The sequence below is a fragment of the Denticeps clupeoides genome, chromosome 10, assembly GCF_900700375.1.
Source record: "Denticeps clupeoides chromosome 10, fDenClu1.1, whole genome shotgun sequence".
In the NCBI taxonomy this organism is placed as follows: Eukaryota; Metazoa; Chordata; class Actinopteri; order Clupeiformes; family Denticipitidae; genus Denticeps; species Denticeps clupeoides.
In genome coordinates, this window is record NC_041716.1 from 22,288,616 (window position 1) to 22,300,571 (window position 11,956).

Consider the following 11,956-nt stretch of genomic DNA (forward strand, 5'->3'; position numbering starts at 1 on the left):
CAGAAATCTCTTCTATTAAAGGTATTGACTGCACCAAGTAAATATATTGTTCAGCCCATATGCCTTTTACCTGAAATCACCATTGTGTGTTTCATCTGGTTTAGTGGCGAGGCTGAGGGACCATTTTCACGCAGGTCTACCAGCTAGTTAGATATAGTTTAGAGAACAGCAGAAATAATTCCACGTTTGTTTTTATTGAGCGTGTAAGAGAAGCGAGATACTTTGCACACATGCTGTGGAGCTCAGAAGCGCACGCGCACTCTCCACGAGTAGTTTGTGAGCACCTTGTCCTTCCTCCGCACTACGCACGTGTACGTGCCTTCGTTAATGGCGTTGGCTATGATGCTGATCTGGTCGCCCCTCATGGAGATGTAGCCCGGGTGCGAGAACTCCAGCAGCTCGCCGTCTTTGTACCAGCTGCAGGGACACAGTGACGTCAGAAGCCGTCGCCTCGTACCCGGACCCCCGCGTACGATGTGCGCGCTACTTACTGGACTTTGCCCTTCTTTCCTGCAATTTTCTTCCCGCAGCAGAAAGTCAGATTTTTCCCCTCCGCCACCAGCTTCTGTTTGGTTCGGGTGGGAGCTGGAGTGGGGATTATGGTGGGGAATGGAAACTCTGGGAAGAGGGTATCACATAACCATCACAAATTTTTGGATTCCTTTTCTGCAAAGTGTTCGTGATGCATGTGTGATGTGACCACCAGGCATTGGCTAAAGCAATAACTTTTTTTTTTTTTCTTATTTTTAACATGAATATACTTACCTTCTACTCTTCTACATTTTCAAAACTTACTCTACATTAAATTTATTTGAGGGACGTTAATCTATTTGCATCATTGCATGCGTTCTGAAATCAGAACCAATTTGAAAAAAAAATAAGATATGAGCCCATGCACAGAACAGACACTTCACAGTTACAGTCCTTTTCTGGCACACTGACGGTGAAGAAAATATATTTATATGAAAAGAAATGTGGATCTCATCCACATCACATCACTATAATGCTGACCTGGAACTTAAAAGGCCTGGGAGCAATGCGAAATAAATCCTGACGAACCAAATGCACTGGATTCCTGTTCTTACTGATCACTCTTCCAATGGACACTGTGACTCAGGCCTGTAAGCTCCTCAAATTCCAGAAGAATCTAAACTTGGTCAGGAATTTTCCATACAAAGTTTCAACCAATCAGAGAAAAGAAGTTGGCCACACAGCAGATCTACTGTCCCTCAGTCTTTAACTCCCCCAGCCCTCAACACGAAATCCACACTCCGCAACAATCCCACTGAGATGTGCACTGGAATGTCGATTCGCCTGAATACCACAGCCAGCTGAGAGTTGACCTACCGAAGCAGAAATCGCAGCTCGAGGGACAGTGCTTCTGCATGAGCTTCGTCTTGCTGTGGCAGTAGCCCTTCCTTGCCCATGCGGGACAGATAAATAACCTGTCCAAACATCCTATGGCGGAGAAAGGAAGAATTTCATTCCATGTCTTGCAGCCTAAACCAGGTTTTAGAATATTGCATGCATTTAAAATCCTGGTCCAGATGAGATTATTATTTGTGAGTATGGGCCATCTTACCATAAAGACGGTGGAGACCCCAAACCTCATCCTGTGTGATCACTTTCCTGCCTGTCAATGTGGCGTTGAGGTGCATGAGAGCCATGGGATTCTGGGAATGCATTAGTCCAAGGACATGGCCTATCTCATGAGCTGCCACGTGGACAAAGTCAGTCAGCCACACCCCTGTGAGAATCATCAGAGCAGCAGCCAGTCAGCCTGCTGTTACCACAGTCATTTGCATATTCATTTTAATGCGTTTGTTCCAGACCTTTTTTCCAGCTGAAGCGCATATTGCCCAGGATCCAGAATTCATCATCATCAAAGTGGATTTCTCCTGTTGAAGGGAAGAAGGCATGGGCCAACTCCCCAGTGATTCCATCGAAGCAGTGATGGAGATAAGACTGCAAACAGTCTGTGTGGTTGACTGGATAGAAGCCTGCCAAGGGGAAAAAGAATGATCAAACCCACCACCCACTCTTTACTTCTCCTGTCCACTGCATTCTGGGAAATCTGCAGATTGGTGATGCAGATGAATCATCTGGGATGAAGAGTGGAGCCTGACCGAGTACCAAACCCTGAGGCACTTGTTGGGGAACAGATGTGGATCCTTTAAGCATCATCAAATGCCACATTCAAGGGTCAGTACCTACTACATGGACTTTCATCAACTCCTTTTTACCTTATGCTACCTTTTCATACATTTCTGTATGCACTCTGCATTAATGACATTTATTAGAAGAGCATACTGGGAGTAACATGCAAATTCACTACTTGTCCATGATAAAATGCTGGCCATGATGTCTCGTCCCCACCCTATTTAGATGTCCAGAAAACTGCTACTGATAACATAGTCCAGTACGTTCTAATGAGAGGAAGGACATTTCCTGGCAGTCCTGTAGCCCTCTTCTATCTGTCCAGTCATTTCACAGGCTTTAAGATCCAGTACCCCTGTGGGGGCCAACGTGGAAAATGATGAAACCTGTTGCTCAACCTGCATCCAGCTTCGTTTCTCAGAAGAAACTCAAGGCTCCAAACTCAATTATTCTTGGTAATGAGAACTGTGGCTCAGTGATGAAGAATATAACCGTTGTTTGCATGGAATTATTTAAAGCGTTCCAAGAAATATTTTGATCATGGAATATAATTTACTTGCTCCTTACAGCTCTTTGAAACTGATTTTATTCCATCAGATCAGATCCCCCTCTCATTGCATACATTATTAAAGATGGATTATCAGTCTAACAATGGCTTTCCTCACCTTAATTACCCCTTTAATATTCATTCCTGAAATGTACTGAGGTGGAGGCCATGGTGTGGCTCACAGACTCACAGTTTTTTAGCGGAGCGGTACGAAATTCTCTGGGTGGGCATGAGAAACGGGAGGTGACCTTTCCCTGTCTGAGACCTTTCCCTGTCTGAGCCAAAGCACCGCCATTTCCAGCCAGTGCAGGAGCGTAGACTCGTACTAATTTTACATATTCTCACAAAGTGTCATGGAACCTTTAATAAAACAGATGAACTTGAGAGCTACAGCAGGGTTTGTCCAACCTACCTATTTTAATGTCAGCCTCATGGTCTGATGGCACTTCCCTGAAACTGAAGGGTGACACATCACTCCACATGCTGAAGGCCTTCGCAATGCCACGGCGGGTGTCACTGGCATTCATCAGATTTCTTGGGAATGACAGTAACCTGGGCAAAAGAGTCCAAACAGCCGTGGGCCATTTTCCAAATCTGGGATTCCTGTTTAAATAGCTTCATGCAGGAACTAGAACTAAAACCATATTTATCATATAACCAAGTACATAATCACAAACGTATCTGTAATGGTCCTAATTTATGTCATCTGAGGAAGCCATGAGCCTCTCTGCATCTTGATGTATGGACTGTCTCTGGCTTGGATGAATTTTGAATCGTGTCATAGGTCAGATCAGACAGGAAGTGAACAAAATGCAGCTGCATTAATTGCTGCGCTATCTTGTTGGCCTGTAATTGTTTCTAAAATCCAGAAGAAGAAGGACTTTTATTTAATACATTTTTAGAAGCAAAGTCTGGCAAATGACAACCCTATATACCCTATATCTAATCACATGATCAGTGTGCACGTATTATCCAATCTAATCTGCATAAGCCACTCCCACATCCCGCATACTTGTAGGTGAGCTTGAATTTGTCCCATTTCAGCTTTTCAGGAGTTAGTGTGTAGCGCTTCATCCTGTTGAGTCGGAGGACGTGTGATCGGGCGTCTTTGTCGATCCCAATGATCAAAATGCCTGTGCTGTAAGCTTCTTCCTTGGACAAAAACAGCCACGATTAATGACACGAATCTATTACTGTGAATGTTGAAGCATGAAAGCTGCAATGCAAACCCTGTAATCAACATTAAGAAAATGTTAAAAGCATCAGGAGACAGTCAAACAGATGATAATCAATCATTTAAGACCATATAACACTGCAGAGGAATAAATCATAAGGAACAAACACAAGGGCAACAAGACACAGGAACCTGATGTTCACAAACCTGCCTGCTAAATGCTGTCATCTACAGACTTATAGAACAGAGGAAGTTACTGGGGACATTTTTATATATGACTCCTCTCTCAGGGTGTTTCCACCAAGCAAGTATACAATAGAGGCAGCTACCTCTCTTCATTCATCTAGTACAAACGTACCATAGCAGGAAATGAAATGTACTTTCTGCAGAGAAGATCAGCTGAAGAACGGAGCATAGAGAGCTTCACCGAATGGGTTTCCATGGCTGAGCAGCTTCACCCATGCGCTACATCACCAAGTACGGTGAAGAGCGGTGGCGTAAAGCAGAGACGTGCTGTCTGAAGCGAGGGTGTATGGTGGACAGACCTGAACGGAGGCCTGACGAACACCTTACCAATGAAACAGAGTGGAGACAGCGAGCCAGTCCTTCTCGTCCAACATCGAAACCTCCCATAAACACAGTCCCGGAGTTTCATGTCCTGTGCGTGTTTACCTGATTACCCGATTGTGATCCGTATTGTGTTTCCGCCCTGTCCCTGCCCTGTCCTGTCCCTGTCCTGTCATTATTTCTATAGCAATGTGTCCATGTTTCTTGTTTGTTGAGTTAACCCCTTGTTTCGTACCTCGTGCGAATACGTCCTTTTTCTCTGCAATGTTTCCATTGTACTGGCAGAACCGATATAGAAGTGATTGTATTTTAGTACAGTGTGCAGATGGCAGAATTATAGCAGTTGCCACAGCCACCCCTGGTCAAAGCCTTTATATCGCCCCACATTTCCTCGTTTGTAATATACTGTAAATCCACCTCGAACCACAGTAAATCCACCTCTCCCAGTACACTCTAACAGTACACTCTGTCCCAATGTCTCAGAGTAAGGGAACCATATGACAGTCATTTTAAGCCTATTTACCCATTTATGGACTGTGGCAACTCTGTTCACCCTAGACTGCCTGTCTGCAGCAGAGGCACCAACATGGCTGATGTCAGATGCTTTAATCCTTTTCATACTGTAGATTTTAAGACTGGGAATCAAGACAACTTCCTTTGCATCCTTGACTAAGACAAATTCCACATTGTTCTCTGCATCATCCAGCATCATTTTTTAGCTTTTCAGGTCATACAGTTGTTCTATATAGAAAATGTCGAATTGTTTTAAGATCTGGACACAGGCACAAATGTCTGAAAGCAACTGGACTTTCTATCTTTAATTTAGAGACGTTGTAGTGGGAAGACAAGCGTCCTTGTCCAGGCACCGATGACGAAGCTGGCGTGATCCTACCCTTCATTACTCACAGTGGTATAAATATGATTGAACCACTAGGGACTGTAACGTGTCCCTGTTGTGTGGCGTACACCAGCCTGTAATGACAGTCCTGTACCACTAGGGACTGTAACGCGTCCCTGTTGTGTGGCGCACACCAGCCTGTAATGACTGTCCTGTACCACTAGGGACTGTAACGCGTCCCTGTTGTGTGGCGCACACCAGCCTGTAATGAATGTCCTGTACCACTAGGGACTGTAACGCGTCCCTGTTGTGTGGCGCACACCAGCCTGTAATGACTGTCCTGTACCACTAGGGACTGTAACGCGTCCCTGTTGTGTGGCGCACACCAGCCTGTAATGACTGTCCTGTACCACTAGGGACTGTAACGCGTCCCTGTTGTGTGGCGCACACCAGCCTGTAATGACTGTCCTGTACCACTAGGGACTGTAACGCGTCCCTGTTGTGTGGCGCACACCAGCCTGTAATGACTGTCCTGTACCACTAGGGACTGTAACGCGTCCCTGTTGTGTGGCACACTCCAGCCTGTAATGACTGTCCTGTACCACTAGGGACTGTAACGCGTCCCTGTTGTGTGGCGCACACTAGCCTGTAATGACTGTCCTGTACCACTAGGGACTGTAACGTGCCACCGTTTTTATGTGTATCTGTCAATAGTGAAGTTAATGCTGAAACCCTCTCACTTTTATGAAGCTCAGTTCCGTCATGCATCACACTGCATAACAACTGAGTTCTCTTCCCAAAATGCATAAAGTGGCTTTTATTCCTCTTCTAACTGCAGTTATGTAAGGAATGATGCTCGCAACACTGGCCAAGTCTAAACGGCGGCAGGGCTGGTGACAGGTCGCTACTGAACTGAAAAATCGCACAATACCTTAAACCTCCAGGCGGGGAAGGCGGTGGCGTCCTGGATCCCCGCTACGAACACACCGATCATCGTCACCGCGACCATGAGAGCGATGGCGTCGCCGCTGTGATTGGGTGGGAATGTCTGACACGCCATCCCGGCAGGATCACGGTCCACACGCTTTTTTCCCATAACGAGGAGAGACGAAGCGACTGCTCCACCATTTATTCCCTCCGAGTCACCGACTGTCCATCAAACGCGGCGCTGGAGGGAGCGCACAGGTGGAGAAGAGAAGCTCCAGCCGAAGCCCGCGGCTGCCCCTGCTCGCCAGGCGGTTTCACGTTACTGCGCTGCACAGCCTCCACCATGTATACTGTAGCACATTATATACGGCGCAAACATACATTTAAACCAATCAATGGAGTTTTCAAAACATTCTTATTTTACTTCTAATAATTCGACTGGTTATTGTAAGATACAATAATAATACAAAACAATAAAAACAGTGATGATAAAGAGTATGATGTCAAGCTGTCTAATGTTAGAAAATGAACACGTGTACATAATACTTTCCCCCGTGAAAAACCGGAGATGTCATCTTACGTTATGTGCTGTAATATCTGTACATGACCCATGAACTCATCAGACTCCACTTGCTACGCAGAAATGTGGAAACGTATGTAGGAAACTGTTCTGTGAAACGTTGACTTCGCTGCGGATAGATTCGACCCGGGTCCGTGTTTCCGGCGGAATTTATTACGCGTTACACCGTAGAGGGCTGGACAAAATGGCGGCGGTCAGGCGAGAAGGCAACATGAAGTACCTGGCAGGAGACTGGTGAAGCCGCAGCCAGGAGACTCCGACACGCCGGGCCCGGCGTCGCGCTTCGGCCGCTCGGGTGAGTCGGAAGATGCGGAGGACGCGCGGAGCGCGGCGTGGCTGTGAGGAGGGACCGAGATCGCGACATTAATCTGTTCTAATCTCACAAGCTGGCTAGTGGAGAGGTTAGCTAATGTTAGTTGTGTTTTCTGTTAAAACTGTTGATTAAAATGCTCCCTTTACAATAGTTTATCTCTTGTTTCAGCGGTGCCGATATGAGTTATTCCCGGGTTACCACAAAAAATAATAAATATATATGTGTGTGTGTGTGTGTGTGTGTGTGTGTGTGTATATATATATATATATATATACACACATTTAAATAATAATAAAAAAAACACTCTTGTTATTGCCACTATTAACATTGTAAATTAATTTGGGTGGATCTTCAACATAAAACATTTGATCAACAAGTGAATAACAGTTAAATCATTATTTGCAATTAGTCCCTTTAAATCAATTTTTTATATAATGTGCCTCCTGCGCTGTTTCTTTTAAAATTTAACATAACTTTGTAACATTTTGAATGAAAATAATTCTACTGGAATTAGGCGAAACACAGATCGGCATTTCCACGAGTGTGTGGGACCCGATGGCATCTTGCGGGTGAGCAGCATCTCATGAATTCTGACATTAGAAAAATGTGTATCATTCATTCAGAAACATAGAGCATAATGTACAGTATTTTAACAAACGTTAAAAGTTTGTGTTCAATTAATTTTTTTTTTTAGATACAAGCGAATTGTGATTATTATGAAATTTAGGTGCAAAAAAAAAAATTGTACGTTTATGATTTCTGTATACAATGGGGTTTGAGCTGACAAACACATTTGTACATTATTGTGAACGTATATTTAATTATAAGAAAAATCCATTTGATAGTTGACTTCTTGACCAACATAGTTGGCATATATAAACCAGAACACAAAAACATTTACAGCATTTACCTTATCCAGAGCGACTTACAGTAGTAGTTACAGGGACAGTCCCCCCCCTGGAGACACTCAGGGTTAAGTGTCTTGCTCAGGGACACAATGGTAGTAAGTGGGATTTGAACCTGGGTCTTCTGGTTCATAGGCCAGTGTGTTACCCACTAGGCTACTACCACTAATCAAGATGTCGCTGACTGTTTTTTGGTGAAAAATAATGCATTCGTTAAATGTTATGAAGTTATGAATTCTAATCTGGAAAAGACTATTTTCTTGTACAGCTCAAGTTTCAAAGTAATGGGTGGTAGTAGCCTAGTGGGTAAAACACTCGCCTATGAACCAGAAGACCCAGGTTCAAATCTCACTTACTACCATTGTGTCCCTGAGCAAGACACTTAACCCTGAGTGTCTCCAGGGGGGACTGTCCCTGTAACTACTGACTGCAAGTCACTCTGGATACGGGCGTCTGGTAAATGCTGTAAATGTAAAATAAAGATTAAAAATGAATTATTGTTTGGACAGGATAGGATAGGTAACCCGTGTACAGAATCTACAACAGAGTGAATAAAAAGATTGTATTCATAGTTGGGGGGTCCTAGTGAACCAGAATTGATCTCTTCATCCATGGTGACATGGAAGCACGTTGTAAGTCGCTCTGCCAAATGCCGTAAATGTAAATGTGACTAAGTTGAGATGTTTCAGTTCTTTACCAGAAATGCTCACCTTGTGTTGCAGTTTTGAAGATCAGCAGCAGTGGGTGAAATGATGGCTCAGGGGCAGCCTCCTGGCCACTCGGACTCCACGTGTGTCCCGGCTGCGGCATCAAACGGACACCATCAGCGCGAGAATGGCTGTGGCCATCATCAACCGCAGCCTCAGCACTCGTCAGGCATCGCATGGATGGCTATGGATATGAAGCAGAAGTGTGCCGCTTACGTGCTGGCACTGAGGCCATGGAGTTTCAGCGCTTCTCTCACTCCTGTGGCGCTGGGCAGCGCGTTGGCCTACAAGCTGGAGGGCCAGGTGAACCTCCTGGTGCTCCTGGTCTGTGCTGTGGCGGTGCTGGTCGTGCATGGGGCCGGCAACTTGGTGAACACCTACTACGACTTCTCCAAGGGCATCGACCACAAGAAGAGCGATGACCGCACGCTTGTGGACCAGATCTTGGAGCCCCAGGATGTGGTGATGTTTGGCGCTGTGCTTTACTCAGTTGGCTGCCTCTGTGCAACGTTACTCTTTTTCCTCTCTACGCTCAAGCTGGAGCATCTGGCCCTCATTTATTTTGGTGGACTCTCAAGCTCGTTCCTCTACACTGGCGGTAAAAAAAAAAAAAAAATTATATATATATAAAACGTGTGTAACTGAGGTTCTCAGTCTTGTTCTTTTATGTGTGTGATGCCATCTTAAAGTCTGCATATTCCAGGTAACCCAAATAAGTGGAAGCTTATTTCCATTTGTTGAAAGTGACCCGCAGGATTTTTGTCTAATTAACTGTAATTCATGGTTTTTTTTTACATGTAAATGTCTATTTTCAGTAAGGTTAAATCCACATTAGATGGGGGGCACAATGCAACACAAGGCATTTCAACATTGGAAGGCTGACAATGCGAAAGTAAAGAACGCTCAAACTCAATGCTTTGCTGAAGCCACAGAAGAGCTTTATGTGATTCTGAAATAAACCCTCTTTCCGTCAAATGCAGCATGGACTCAGTGCTGAAACTCGCACCATTTGCTTAAAATAATACTCACCAAAAGCAGTGCTATTCAGCCGTGTATGGATAAATGCATTCGTTGTGGCAGCCATTTAATGATTTTAGGTTTTTAAGTTGGTGGCTGGCGGGCTCAGTCATCAGACGTAGAAACGCGTGGAAAATTAGTGCAATTAGTGACCTAAATACCTCACATAAATGCTTTAAATTATGGATAGATATAGAGTAGAGTTTTCATTTCCAGGGATGCTTTGTGAAACAAATGAGATCAAAATGAGAACCCAGAGCATAAATGGATTAATTTTGAATGTATTTTTATTAAAAATGAGTTTCTTTTTGTCTTGACAGGAATAGGATTCAAGTATGTGGCCCTAGGAGACGTGGTAATCCTGATCACCTTCGGCCCTTTGGCAGTGATGTTCGCCCACGCCGTGCAGGTGGGCTACCTGTCCGTGCTGCCGCTGGTCTACGCGGTGCCCCTGGCGCTGAACACAGAAGCCATTCTGCACAGCAACAATACCCGAGACATGGACTCCGACAAACAGGCGGGCATCGTCACGCTGGCCATCCTGGTGGGGCCCACCCTCTCCTACATTCTCTACAACATGCTCCTCTTTGTCCCGTACGTGCTCTTCTGCATCCTGGCCACGCGCTACACCATCAGCATGGCCCTGCCCCTGCTCACTCTGCCCATGGCGTTCCCCCTGGAGCGCCAGTTCCGCAGCCAGTGCTACTCCAAGATCCCCCAAAAGACCGCCAAACTCAACCTGCTCATGGGAGTTTTTTACGTGTGTGGCATAATCCTCGCACCGCAGGGCAGCTTACCACTGCTCTGAAGAGGAACTTCTTTTATATTCAATTCACTTTGGATTTGTACAGAATGGATTGATTTCCCTTCGAGTCCCAGCTGTAATGTGACATTTAAATGACGTGTTCAAGAGATTTAGCAAAACTGGCTCGATGAGGCTGAAGTTCATAGTTGACTCGACTTATGGCAATTTATGTTTGAGGATCAGTGTCAACGGCTACGTACATACACCGTGTACACTGGAGTTTCATGAAGTGACATTAGTTGTGTTTCACATAATATCTGATTTACACCAAACGTCTAAAAGAAAAAACCCACAAGCTTCATTTCCAAAATGTTTTTTTCAAACGGACCTCTTCAAGCTGCCAGGCATTTTGCAGAATAAACAGTTTCATGTTTATATGCCATTATTCTCACCAGTTTCCTTTACACCGGTGTAGTTACACTGAAATACCCTGAAAGATTGTTCGTTTGCTTGAAATTCTCTATAGATTTTTTAATGAAAAAAAAAAGATACATGCAAGAACTAATCAACAGTGTGGATTTACAACCACCCTGAGGCCTGGCAGTTTAGTAGTAAACTAGTGTTGAGAGAGTGTGTTATTGAGTCTGTGATTTGAGTATTGGATCAGCCTGTCTGTACTGGGGGTTTATTTAGTTTCCATTTGGTTTATTCACTAAATTAACTCGTAAATACATCATAAATACCCACGGTGTGGTATTTTTTTTTTCATTTCATTGACAAAGGGAGGAATGGAACCTAAAAAGTTCCAGACACTGTACCCTTGCGGAAATTCACATTGTCCTTGGTACCACCCAAAAACCATAGTCGTGTTAACGCAGATCTTTTAAAAATGTATTATAAAGACTTTATTTTGGTCACGGTGACTCAAGATGTCCACCCTGACATTCCGGGTTTTATATAGCAGCTAAAGAAGTGGACTCATAATTGAAGGGTTGCTGGTTCGAGTCCCCACACACTGCTCCCCCGGCGCCTTTCATGGCTGCCCACTGCTCACTAAGGGTGCTGGATAAATGACATTTACTGGTGCGCTGGCTGAATTTTTGACACCTTCCCACTGGCTCCATCTAGTGTCCCGGGTCACAGAGGGACTATTTACTATTGTCATTACAGCACTCTGTGCATCATAGAATCCAATCAAATACGTGACTGGTTTCAGTTCCTCTCGTCACTAACCCTGACCCATGAGTAGGGGGTTTCAGGGTTACTAAATCCTGTCCCTGTGGACGCGCTTTCACTGTGGCTGCAGCAGTGGTGGAGTCTTGCGTCCTTTTGTGTGACACGCCTTTTTTAAGCGTCGTCCTTTTGCACTGTAGGCAGCTGAGTCTTGCGTCCAGCGTCCTGCATCCTGAGTTCAACGTCCAGCGTCCTTTTCTGTGACACACGCCTGTTATAAGCGTCCTTTTTGCACTGTAGGCAGCT

At 44.8% G+C, this 11,956-nt stretch overlaps 2 protein-coding genes across 4 annotated transcripts; one reads left to right on the plus strand and one right to left on the minus strand.

The window, feature by feature from the left end:
* Positions 1 to 174: 174 nt before the first annotated feature.
* On the minus strand, positions 175 to 7,093 carry mmp23ba (matrix metallopeptidase 23ba). 2 transcript variants are annotated; one of them, XM_028993625.1, is made up of 9 exons: positions 7,011 to 7,093; positions 6,215 to 6,560; positions 3,717 to 3,856; positions 3,117 to 3,256; positions 1,833 to 2,000; positions 1,583 to 1,747; positions 1,348 to 1,458; positions 492 to 618; positions 175 to 417 (listed from the first exon to the last, which is right to left on the minus strand). In XM_028993625.1, the coding sequence occupies exons 2-9, from the start codon at positions 6,377 to 6,379 to the stop codon at positions 243 to 245; spliced, it is 1,191 nt and encodes a 396-aa protein (XP_028849458.1). In that variant the 5' UTR covers positions 6,380 to 6,560; positions 7,011 to 7,093; the 3' UTR covers positions 175 to 242. The 2 variants fall into 2 exon arrangements, with proteins under 2 accessions (XP_028849458.1, XP_028849457.1); XM_028993624.1 differs by lacking the exon at positions 7,011 to 7,093 and adding an exon at positions 6,791 to 6,930.
* Positions 6,868 to 11,223, plus strand: ubiad1 (UbiA prenyltransferase domain containing 1). Of its 2 annotated transcripts, none has more exons than XM_028993628.1 (3): positions 6,868 to 7,191; positions 8,731 to 9,313; positions 10,053 to 11,223. In XM_028993628.1, the coding sequence occupies exons 2-3, from the start codon at positions 8,758 to 8,760 to the stop codon at positions 10,538 to 10,540; spliced, it is 1,044 nt and encodes a 347-aa protein (XP_028849461.1). In that variant the 5' UTR covers positions 6,868 to 7,191; positions 8,731 to 8,757; the 3' UTR covers positions 10,541 to 11,223. The 2 variants fall into 2 exon arrangements, with proteins under 2 accessions (XP_028849461.1, XP_028849459.1); XM_028993626.1 differs by having other exon boundaries at positions 6,870 to 7,085.
* The last annotated feature ends 733 nt before the right edge of the window (positions 11,224 to 11,956 follow it).

Excerpts from the sequence above, each read along its gene's own strand:
- ubiad1 (XM_028993628.1), top strand. The coding sequence starts at position 8,758 with ATGATGGCTCAGGGGCAGCCTCCTGGCCACTCGGACTCCACGTGTGTC. Across the intron at positions 9,314-10,052 it reads CTCGTTCCTCTACACTGGCG|GAATAGGATTCAAGTATGTG; the intron begins GTAAAAAAAAAA and ends TTGTCTTGACAG.
- mmp23ba (XM_028993625.1), bottom strand. The coding sequence starts at position 6,379 with ATGGGAAAAAAGCGTGTGGACCGTGATCCTGCCGGGATGGCGTGTCAG. Across the intron at positions 2,001-3,116 it reads TGAGGCTGACATTAAAATAG|GCTTCTATCCAGTCAACCAC; the intron begins GTAGGTTGGACA and ends TCCCCTTGGCAG. Across the intron at positions 418-491 it reads GGAAAGAAGGGCAAAGTCCA|CTGGTACAAAGACGGCGAGC; the intron begins GTAAGTAGCGCG and ends GTGTCCCTGCAG.